This window comes from Vigna umbellata, chromosome 7 (genome assembly GCF_029865625.1).
Source record: "Vigna umbellata cultivar VRB3 chromosome 7, Vumbellata_1.0, whole genome shotgun sequence".
In the NCBI taxonomy this organism is placed as follows: Eukaryota; Viridiplantae; Streptophyta; class Magnoliopsida; order Fabales; family Fabaceae; genus Vigna; species Vigna umbellata.
In genome coordinates this window covers 23,121,801-23,133,595 of record NC_142171.1, presented here as the reverse complement: position 1 = coordinate 23,133,595, position 11,795 = coordinate 23,121,801, and the positions used below count along the sequence as shown (strand labels likewise).

The window sequence follows — 11,795 nt, the reverse complement described above, 5'->3', positions numbered from 1 at the left end:
TCTGTCCCCCAACTTGTAAAATCAAAATCATGAATTGGTGTTCGATTAGATTTTAAACAGTAAAATATCATACTCTATAGCCTTTTGATTTTATTTTACGTGAAAAGTGAAATGACGTGTACGAGTGAAAAATAACTTTTAGTTACTTTACTGATACGTGTACAACTTGTATTTGTATTCAATAACAGACCTTTTATCTAATCTTGAAAACTTTCCTCTGGGCCAAGCTGTCACTTGTCATTGACAACAGGTAGTTCAAGTAGACTTTGAAGATCCATAGAAACTTGGCTTCGTGTAATACGTTCATAGTATAGTTTGGTTGGAGCGTTGTCATGTTCTTAACATGCGTTGAAATTTTCAAAATATCAACAGAAGTTCTGGAATATAATTTGCAACTTTTCTCCACGTAATCCGAAATGCATAATAAGCCAAAGCTTGGCAAAGTGGAACAGGAAGGAAACGTTTTTCTTGTCCTTTTAAAAGGTATATGTCAGACATTCCATAAGTTAGCCACATTACAATCTCTTCTCTCCGTCGTATGACCAAGCGTGATCATTCTTTATAAGCGTGCCACTTTGACATAATATCATGGTTGAAAATACTCACCCATCCTGCATAATTAACTACTTTGTACAAAATTTGATCGACTACTTTCTTCCCAGAGCTCAATTCACAAAAAAATATCTAGTCATTTTACATCACCGTAATTCTTATCATCATTTAAACCTGCTCCAAATTTATCAATGTATGTCTCTATCAGTTGAAAATAGCCTGCAGCAGTTGGAGACTTAATTGATTCAGGACCACCGAATGGTAGGTGAAGTTGAAAAGGCTCGAGCTCTTTATCACTAAAAGCTGAAAGATATGAAATGATTGAGAATAACGAACTACATATAGGGGCTAGAAGTTAAATGGGGCAAAGCCCTTTTGAGGTTGGAAGACTAAGTGAATGTGTCGTTACCAAAAATGTAAATGGATGTTTGCATGACTAGCGCAATACAACTGTTTGAATTTACTGAAGACATTCATGACATACAACAAGTGTCTCCAACAAATTGAAGGGGTAAAAAATATGGCTAGAAATGAACATCCATGGGTAGTCTAAGACCTAATCTACAGGTAGGGCGGGGGGATACAGAACAAGTAATCTCATTGCCTATGCAGAGAATAATAATTGAGTGATCCACAACTCTAAAATCAATTCAATAGTCATAACAATCAAAGAAAGCAACAAGGGTAAAAAAAAATGTTTTAAGACGTGAATCTAAAGCCTTATCACGTGCCCCATTTTCTCAACACCAAGTTAGTTGGCCGAGTCCATTGAATGTTAGCTAAGTCCTTCTATCTCAGTCAAGCCATTGGAGAACGAGCCAATTGCTTGGAAATTTAGGCCTCTGGTCCGTCCAGGTGCACCTCCTTTTAGCGAGGAAACATCTAATATGATCCTGTTAACACAAAGGAAAAGTCAGTTTGGTACCTTTTAGTGCGAAATGAGTACTTTTGTTCAAAAGACTTACAAATTCTTTGATTCCTTCTCTCCCGAGGAGATGCGGTTTATGATGACTTTGTTATCAATTTTTGACACTGAATGGTCAATTGGTAGATCAATCTCTCCATGGCCTGCTCCATTGACAAGATTAAACACGTCAATTAATCTTCGTGGCTTTAAAATTGCGAAACCACATGCCGTGTTTTACTAGGATAATTCTTACCTGATTTAGTAGTAGTGACAAAATCATCAAGTCCCAATAGTTTCTGCACCAGTGAATAATGAAGAAAATTAATGGTCATAAAACATCTAGGAGATTAAGGAGGTATTCGTTTTAGAAACAATTACCTTAAGTTTCTCGTAAGACTCAACAAGTTTGTCATTGTACAGGATGAAATCAAATATGTGAGAAGATTTGCCTTGCTCAATCTCAGCCTCGGCATTCCTTAGTCGCTTCAGGATCTGTTCCTCAGTCTCTGTGCCTCTGATTTCAAAGCATTGAATTTAGCACAAAATCATGGTTCGTTGAAAACTAAAAATCATCACCATGTACAACAACTCACCGGTCACGAAGGCGCTTCTCCAGCTCCTCCATTGACGGGGGACATACAAAGATGAATATGGCTTCAAGAGAACTAGCCCTCACAGATCTTGCACCTTGAACATCAATATCAAGAATGCATCTCTGAAACAATTAAAAACAAAATCATTATCTCAGATAATGAGAATTTAAAAATAATATCTAAAGGACAACAATCTTACAACATGGAAATAATAATACAATAACAAATGTTTCAAATAAACGAGTCATAATAATAGTTAAGCACGGGCAACTTACTTTCCCTGCATCTGCCACCAGTTCCACAGCCTCAACACTTGTTCCATACAGATTACCATGGACAGAAGCAAACTCAAGAAACTTTCCCTCTTTGATTTCTTTCTCCATTATACTCTTCTCAGTAAAATGATAATGGACCCCATCCTTCTCCATACCTCTCGGAGCACGGGTGGTGTGGCTCACAGAAAAACCAAACATAGATGGAAACTCCTTCATAAGCATTGCTATCAATGTTCCTTTGCCTACTCCAGAAGGACCACTAATTACAACAGGCTTCTCAGCATTTCCTACCACACCTTTACTCCATGCAACCACCTCAGTCCCCAAATATTCTTGCTGCTGCCTAACATATTGGGTGTCAACCTGCCAATAGTATATTGAGACATTTAATTTATATTGGGCAATAATGAGAAATCTACTACGGTTGGTGTTTCCATGCATCAGTAATATTTTGTTAAAATACGAATATGCCAAGGATTGTGTACGGGAAACACCAACCTCCAGGAACCATATTTGATCATCTGGCTTAGAACCCTTCTTAAGAATCAGTATTTTGTCTTCCAAAGCCACTGCTGAAAGGCCTTTGCACGATACGGGTTTGGTGCCCCTCACAGTTGGACGAACCCTGAAATTTCAAATAGATATCAGCAACGAAAGCATGTGAGCAACAGTTATGAAGCGGAGAAACCTTAAACTGACCATTCTCCAAGATTACGGTCAAAAATTTGAACTTCAATGGACAAAGTTCCATCATCAGCTCCACCAATGACATACTGTCAAAAAAATGGAGGCCCACTTTTTGCTTTAGGCAGAAGAAGATTTGGCTAGACACTAATCTAATCATGAGCAACAACATACATACAAATTATCTTCAAATTAGCATATTGCATAAACTCACCGTCTTATCACCAACGGTAGCAGTTGCTTTGCAAATTCCGTTTTTCAATTCAAGGCCATTGTGAGCCCCATCCTGCAGGTCATCAACAAGCAATGCTGGTGCTTCTCCCTAGCGATCACAACCAAAGAGATTAGACACATTAAAGCAAAACCACCTCGATCCACATTTGAAAAAAAAATTCCAATCCTTGATGAAATATCAGGAAAAAAAGGAAGCTCACCATAGCGAATTCTGTGCTTACAATCCTGGTTTAAGCTTAAACCCTGAACCAAAAAAATAAATAGTGATTAATACCATATAAATAACCAAGGGATCTAACAATATATGCAAACTTCCAATGTGAATAAATTACAGTCCAGAAGTTCCATTACAAATTGTAACAAAAAAATCAACTGCAAAAACACCCCAAAAAAAAAGTTACAGAAAAAAACCCGGATTTCATCATCTTCCAGAGAAACAAAAACTATATAAAAACGTGACACAAATTCATCAAGCTTACTTTTTTTTCTCAATTTATCTGTCTGATCCCGCACCATGAAAAACTATAACACAATTTTTAAATTAATTTTTAAAGCGAACAACCATGAAGAATCCCAGCAGGTCAAACAAATAAAAAACTTTATAAGACCCAGAGAAGGAGATGAAGCAAAGACGACGCTACGAGAAAAAGAGGATAAAAAGAACAAAACCCAGATCGCAATGCGACAAAATCTGAAATCTGGAAGAGTTTGACACCGACAACCTTAAATAAACCTGGGAAAGGGGGAACAAGAAAGAGTTGCAGGGTAAGCAATTAACAACCTTGTAAAGGATGTGTGTTGAGAGCAAAGAGTCGTTGAGAGGAAAAAGAAAGAAACAGAGGAAGAAAGGAACAAAACCGAGAGAAGGAGGAAGGTGGAGGTGGAAGAAAATGTGAGAGAGGATTCATATTTGTAGGCAGAGAAACAAAAAAAAGGGGCAGGTTTGGATTATGAGAGAAGGAGGGAGAATGACCTCTTTTCGTTTTCTTTTGCCGTGTGCTTATGAGAACCTTCCTTCTTCATCTTATGTTTTTTATTCATTTTGGAAATTTCTCGCTCTTTTATTTATTTTTGCTGTGAAAAAAAAATCAAAAATCCGATTTCTTCTGAAAATACTGTTAGCCAAATTTAATATTTGTCATCTGTCAGTTAATCTCACTCCAAATATTCATTTAATTTAAGTTTTGGAATTTCCGTCCATAACCTGTTCAGTAACCCTAACCACAGAAGATTATATGACAATTCTCTTGATAGGTGGAAATTGTAATTTAGAATATAAATTAGGATGTATAATCAGTTTAATAAATAAGTATTAATATATTTTACTTTTAGTATACTAAAAATATTATATTATTTATATAAACAAATTTAATTATGTTACTTTTATTTAAATTATGTTAATAATCGATATGATTCGGTACTTATTATGTATGTAGTTACTATATTCACTTAATTTAATTAAAAGTAACGAAATTAATATTTTTATATGAAGATTATAATATTTTTATACACTAAAATAAATATGTAAGTATTCGACAGTATCGCACATTTACTTTATAAATTATAAATTTGAAAATTGCGATTTTTAAAGATGATTGTATTTTATTTGATTGATAAAATATATTTCTACAAAATATTTACATAAAATTTCTAGAAATCAAATAATAGTGCTATTTTGTAGTTAAAATAAATAAATAGCATGCTACATAGTTTAAGATAAGTATGGTATTTTTACAGTAAAAAAGTTATTTTAAATTGGAATGAAGGAAACTTTACCAAAAAAGTGTTACTCAATAAATGCTATCTTCCCAAATATAGATCAAGCCTGAAAAACATCATTTTCTAATTTGAGATTTCCAGTGAACTAAAAATTTATCTTTAAGTAATTGAATTTCACTCCCTTAAAATAAGATGACCTACTTTAGAGATACAGCAATAATGATCTTCCATTATGATGATCTTCCATTACAAAAGTAAGATTATGATTATAATTATACTGTGGAGTTATGTAATTGACACTCATGATATTTTAAAAGAATTATAAAAATGTTTTGTGGTATTAATTTGCAAATATTAAAAGTTATCTATTTAATAATATATTTTTAAAATTTAATTAATATTTTAATCTCAATATTTGTAAAGTTAATTTAATGTAATTTTTCAATTTTTTTTATTTTCAGTTGATTTTTTATTTTATTTGAAAACATTTAATGCGGTGTCTTCAATTAAATTGATATAAATAACATTTAGAAAATGATCGAATATTGCTGCTTTGATTTTACTTTTTTGTTTTTATTTTTGATTATTTTTGTTTTCTTCTTTCTTCACCTTCTAGTACCTTCAGTACTTCTCTTCTTCACATATACCTCATCCAGTGACTCTTCACTTTTTTTTTTCACCTCCAACTAAAAACCAAAAAGTTTAATTGTAAAGAAAACAAAAAAGAATATTGATATGTGATCACTTTTTACATTATTAAATAAATTTAAAATATGGAACCATATTAAATTTTCAAATGAGATAAGTAATACATTAAAAATAAATAAAAAGTAAATTATATTAAATTAATTTCATAAATATTATAACCAAAATGCTAGTTAAAAATGTTGTTAGTGATAACAAAATTTGAAGGTATTTAACTGAAATCTTTTAAAAGATTTAAAGGAATTATCTAATATTTTAAAATTATAAGAATTCAATATATTAATTTATTGATTGAATTTTTGTAGGTTGGTTGGGACCAACAATCAAGCCAAAGTACTTCTGTTGTCATTTAACAAAATTAAAATTGAAAAAAAAAAGGGATAAAATTTGAAAAACCATAGAAGATATATTGGAACTAGACTATGCAACTTGTTACTTGGCATGAGATTCGTTTAGTACTAAAATAAGGAAGGACTTTTTCTTGCATATGTCACCTTTTTTATTTTTTAAAAGGGTTAAACTTTAAGTTATATTCTTAATTAATGCCTCAAATTTAATTGATTATATTGATTTTTCTTATTTATATTTTTTGTAGGGCTATTTTAGATTAAATTCTTTGTGATACGTTTATGGTTGAATGTTTAGCTACAACTGATTGAGTTTACTAGTTAAATAAAGTATATTTTAGTAATTAAATATGTGATAAAAAATTATTTTATTATAGTAGATAATTTTAATTAAGTATATTGCAATAAATATATAAATAATCTTATAAAAAGATTAAAAAATAAAATATAACAAAATCAGTTACTGTTATTATCAAAATCAGTTTCTAAAAAAATTATGGAAATAAAATATTAATATTAAATTCAGTTTTTAGAAAAATTATTTTAATAATATACTGATAATGTAGTTTATTTTTTTAGAAATTAACTTTGACATTGTTTAAAGTATTGTATATTTCTTATATTCATATTTTATGAATAAAAAATTCCTGTACAACTTTTTCTTATATATATATATATGAGAAACAGGATAAAATTTCATTTTTTACTTTTTAATGTACGTGATATTATTTAATTAGGTTTGATGGTGTTCTTTATCTAGTACTAATAATAATTTAATGTTTCATCTTTATTTATAACAAAAACATTAATGTGATTCTTATATTAAATAAGTTTTAATGTTATTCTTTTTATTTTACTTTTAAAACTAAGCAATACACACGGTAAATTATTGCATTAATAAATATTAATTTAATATTCTCTAAATAATGATAAAGTTAATATAACATAAGAAACCACTTTAAATATTTTAAAAAATAAAAAAATGCATTAAATAAAAATTTAATCATCATTATTAATATAAAGAATAGAAAAGTATTATTAAACATATTCAATATGTTAATTATTGTACAAAGTATTTTTAATTTTATAATTCTTTTTATATGTGAATAATCTTAATATTATATTAAAAATATTGATGACACATTTAACCCACAAAATCGTTTTTAGAACTAATAGTGTGGTCAAAGTAATAATACTCGAATATTTTAATGTTAAAAGTTCAAAGGTAAATATAAATTTTATAAGACAAGTTTTATTATTTCAAGTCACATCATTTCTTTAAAAATAACTTCTTTTACCACTCTTCATTATCTCTAAGTATTTTACCTATTGAGTCATTTGTTTGAAGATCAGAGGGCGCCAAAGTAATCAATGCGCCAAGTATTCTAATCTAATCGAATAGTTCTTGTAAAAGAGTAATTAGTTTCTACTTTTTTCTCTCTACTTTTCACATTTTCCAATGCATATGAGTAGTTTTCCACTGATGTGTCATCTAAGCTTTCCTTTAAGTTCTCTCCTAATAAGTTGTTCTAATTGTGTATCCTGATCATGATTTTGTGGTTTGTAGGTACATATGAGTTATTTGGGTTGAGGAGGCAGTTTTAGGTTCTTTTAGGATCATTCAGTTGTTAACTGGTAAGAGAAGTAAAATACATTTTTTTATTATGTTAATACTTTGATAATCTGAATTTGGTATGTCAGAGTTTGATTAAAGAGATTTAACTTGTGGATATTTTGTTGTGTTGTAGTGCAATTGCTTGGACTTGACCTATATGTGTGATCTTTGATGTTGGGAGATGATTGCAATGAATGCTTGTTGTATATTATCTATTTTGACCACTTGAGATGTTGTAATTTGAGGTGGTAATTGGTTAAAAACTATTCTTTAGCCTTGAATTAATGGAAGGTGAAAGTTTTCGCTAGTCTTGAGTTTAATTTTGGGTTTTAATAGTGATTTTCTTGAGAAGTGGTTTTGGAGAGAAAACTATTCTTTAGGGTTGGTTTTTAGGCCATTTAAGACTTGTGTAGCTTTTTAGTTCAACAAAATCTTATGAGAATTTATTAGAATATGGTATATGAGCTTTTAGAGTTTTGGTTTGCCAATAGGACAGTGTAGGGATTAGTTTTAGCCAAGAAAGAAGGGTTTTAACAAGTGAAATCTTGAAGGAAGGGTCTTATGAGAAAAGCGATTGTTTGGTGTTTACTTTGAGGCAATTAAGACTTAGTTAGCCACTTAGTTCCCTAAAATTTGGTTTATAATGTGTGAAATCTGTTGTATTCGTTTTTGGATAGTAATTTGATTTGAATGTATTGAATTGTTGGTCATTTGAACAAATGAGTAGTAAATCTTAGGTGAATTGATTCAATGATTCGTGTTTTATGTAATTAATGATTGTTCTGGTTTGGTAGATTGGTCTTACAGGTTTGGTATGACATAAATCTGCAGAATCCTATTTTTATAGTATTATGTAGACTCGTTGAGTGAGCATGTACTATTTAGGCAAATTCAAAGTCAAAGAGCTACTGATTTGGTGGTCATACTTATTAATTAGCTCAAAGTTGTGACTATTCATGAATTATGTGTTTTCCTCATAGAAAAGATGTAATAGTTATTAGGAAAGCTTGTGTAGTTCTTTGTACAGGAACCTTATACATCATTGGAGTTCTGTCAGCAGGTTTTCGCTAAGCCAATCATCATGTGCTTAGGTATAAGGAAGACAACTCGCTCAACGCACCATTATGACTCGCTCAAAGAGTGGGATTAGTCAAGAGAGGATCAGTTAAGTTTTCGCTCAGCGTATGCATATCTGTGCACTGAGCGAATTATATATTTTTGGATTGATTTTTAGTTTGAGAAAGACAGAAAATAGGAAGTTCTGGTTTGAAGAAAAATACGAAAAATATTCAAGAACTCCAAGGAGGCTGTTTTAAGACATAAGACATCATTCTTCACTAAATTGTGTCAAACATGTATGTTTTAGATGACTAGAAGTAGCTAGGTTTCTCTTTCATTGGAATTGGATGTAATGAACTCACTATGATGTAATCTTCTTATTCAATATATCTATGTGTTCATATGATCTTGTTGTTTTTACTATGATTATATGGAAGTATAATGAAATTCTAAATGTTTGTGATTACTAGAAACTGAACTCAAATGTTGACATAAGAAAGAGCAACCAAAAGGAATGATTATAGGAATAACGTAAATTCTTCTAGTCATTCTATAACATCAGATTTTATATGAATGTTCAACGGATTAACCTTGGTGTATGGAAGTTTGATGGTATGGTATTATGGTTTGGGAAAGTTGTTTCACCACACATGGGGCATATTCCTTATGAGTCTGACATCAATACATATATCTAGATGATTGGAGTTTAGGGTTGATGGGATTATTTCTATATTGTTTGATTTATATTATGAATGTGATATTAATGTTTTAAAATATATGTATGTTCTTTTGGTACTTTAACTTACTCTTATGTCTTTGTTTGTTCGTGTATGTGTCTGTTTTTTCTTTTGCAAAGATCACTGTAATGGTGTGAGCTTAGGGGATGTCTCTGGTGAGCAAGAGCCACCTGGTGGCGGAGCTAAAGCTTAGAATAGGACGTTTTGTTGTTCCTTCTTAGTTTGTAAAATTTATAGTACACTTTTGGTTCGGTGTAATATATTTTCTTGTAGTGTAATATATATTTTCTTGTAGTGTAAGACAATGCATATAGATATATTTTACTATTATATATTATTTTGGATAATTAAAATGACAATTATATTTTTTTTTCTTGAATCAACTATTGTGTTTTATTAAAAAAGTAATATATTATATAATAATTAAACATTATAAAAATTGATATGTTACATTGTGATGATATTTAATTTGAAAAATTCAATTAAATAAACCTTGTAATTTTAGATGTTATTAAACATATATTTAATTTAATCATAATTTTAAATAGTGGAGTTATAATAAAGGTTATTATTGTGAATTTTTGTGAATTTTTTTTTCAGAAAATAAATTTAATTAAAAGCTTATAATTAATGAGTTTATATTTGTATTTCTCATAGTCTCAAAAGTCATTCATTTTTTTTGTTCTGTTGCCACATATCTCTAATTCGTTCATTGTTTCTTTATTATCTAAAAAGTGGTGGTCAATCGTGATGGCCAAGTTTTTAAATGCTCCATCTCATACGCAATTTCATTCATATAACAATTTAATTGCATTTAAGTTTACTTTATTAGTTTAGTTCTAATTAAATTCTATAGGATTCAAAATTCAATCGTAGAAGCATGATTTGTACATCTCTTCCGTATTTGATTGATAAACCTAGTTTAAGTAACTGAAAAATTTTAAGCTTACTTATTCAATTATGAATGATTAATAAATTTATTTATGAAAATAATTGTTAAATATAAAAGGATAAAAATAAACATGTAAAAAAAGATCTTTGTTTTATGTAACTTTTATTAATAAAAAGACTTTTTGATGTATTTAATAGTTTAAATTAATTATAAATTTTTTGAAATTTTTTAGTTAACTATCCATTATTTAAATTATCTTTATAATTTTAATTTTATATTATATTATATTATTCGTCTTAAACTATATCTTAAAATATTTTAGCCAAATTTACAATAAAATAAATATATCGCACTTTTAAATAAACATCGTAGTTTTTCACCATATTAATTTATGTAATGAGTAAAAAATAAGTGTAAGGAATCATCTATTAACATCAAAATATAAAAGTATAATAATAATAAAATATAAAACAGTATGACTGTCAAAATAAAAGTGACATATAAAAATATCAGAAATTTATTTATTATATACCACTATCAATATCTTATGAGATAAAAAAAAATTTAATCTTATATAAAAACAAACTAATAAACTCCAAACATATAAGTGGGAGAAAAGAAAATAATAATAATAAAATATTACCGAATATATGTTTTGGAATAAGTAAACAAATATAAAAAATACAAAACTAACATTTTTAAAATAGGTATTTATTTTTGAACTAGTGTATAGATAGAAAATATATTCGTGTACCAAACAATATCAATAAAGTTAAATAAATTTTTAACTGACAAAAAAAACTTAACGGACATGGCACGTTATTGACAAGTGACAGCAAAGATATAATATAGATGATTATATGATTTATTATTTATGAAAATTTCTGCTGTCAAGATTTTCAACGCTTAAGAAACCGTAATTCACAATATTTCAAAACCAGCCACATGGAGTAATGTACAAGTTAGTTGAACTAGATCTAACATTAAAAAAAACATTAAATATATAATTGATGTAAAGATTACAAAATTGACATTTTAACATAGATTATGATTTAAAAATAATAAGATTAGATTATTTTAATGTTAAAATATTTTAATATAAATAGTTTGTTATAAATAATATTATTATTTTAAAATATATTATCTTTAAAAATTGTTTGTTTAGAGTTTTTTTTTCCTGCTCGTTTAATAGAAGAATAGTATAAATTAATCTTTGTCGCGAACTCTTACCGTTTTTTGTTTGTGTAAGTAGAATTTCAACTCTTTTTCTTGTTTTTTATTTTATTTTCTGTTGCATGTGAGTCTTCTTTCACTTATATGTGTCTTTTTAGTCTTTTAAATGAGTCTCTCTTGATCATAATAGTATGTCCTGATCATTCTTGTAATGTTTCTATGTGTAGATAGAATATCCTACAAGTTGGGAGGAGTTTCGCTAGTTAGGGTCTTGTGATCGATTGGTCGAGTAAGAGAAGCCAA

General features: G+C 28.9%; 1 protein-coding gene across 3 annotated transcripts; it reads right to left on the bottom strand.

Annotated features, from left to right (window-relative positions):
* Window positions 1-952: 952 nt before the first annotated feature.
* LOC124848596 (guanylate kinase 1-like) lies at window positions 953-4,237 on the bottom strand. Of its 3 annotated transcripts, none has more exons than XM_088094713.1 (11): window positions 4,219-4,237; window positions 3,446-3,488; window positions 3,226-3,333; window positions 3,027-3,100; window positions 2,826-2,952; window positions 2,328-2,690; window positions 2,053-2,174; window positions 1,838-1,973; window positions 1,713-1,755; window positions 1,518-1,620; window positions 953-1,445 (listed from the first exon to the last, which is right to left on the bottom strand). In XM_088094713.1, the coding sequence occupies exons 2-11, from the start codon at window positions 3,446-3,448 to the stop codon at window positions 1,328-1,330; spliced, it is 1,197 nt and encodes a 398-aa protein (XP_087950839.1). In that variant the 5' UTR covers window positions 3,449-3,488; window positions 4,219-4,237; the 3' UTR covers window positions 953-1,327. The 3 variants fall into 3 exon arrangements, with proteins under 3 accessions (XP_087950839.1, XP_087950838.1, XP_047182267.1); XM_088094712.1 differs by lacking the exon at window positions 4,219-4,237 and adding an exon at window positions 3,726-4,202; XM_047326311.2 differs by lacking the exon at window positions 4,219-4,237 and adding an exon at window positions 4,027-4,201.
* Between the last annotated feature and the right edge of the window lie 7,558 nt (window positions 4,238-11,795).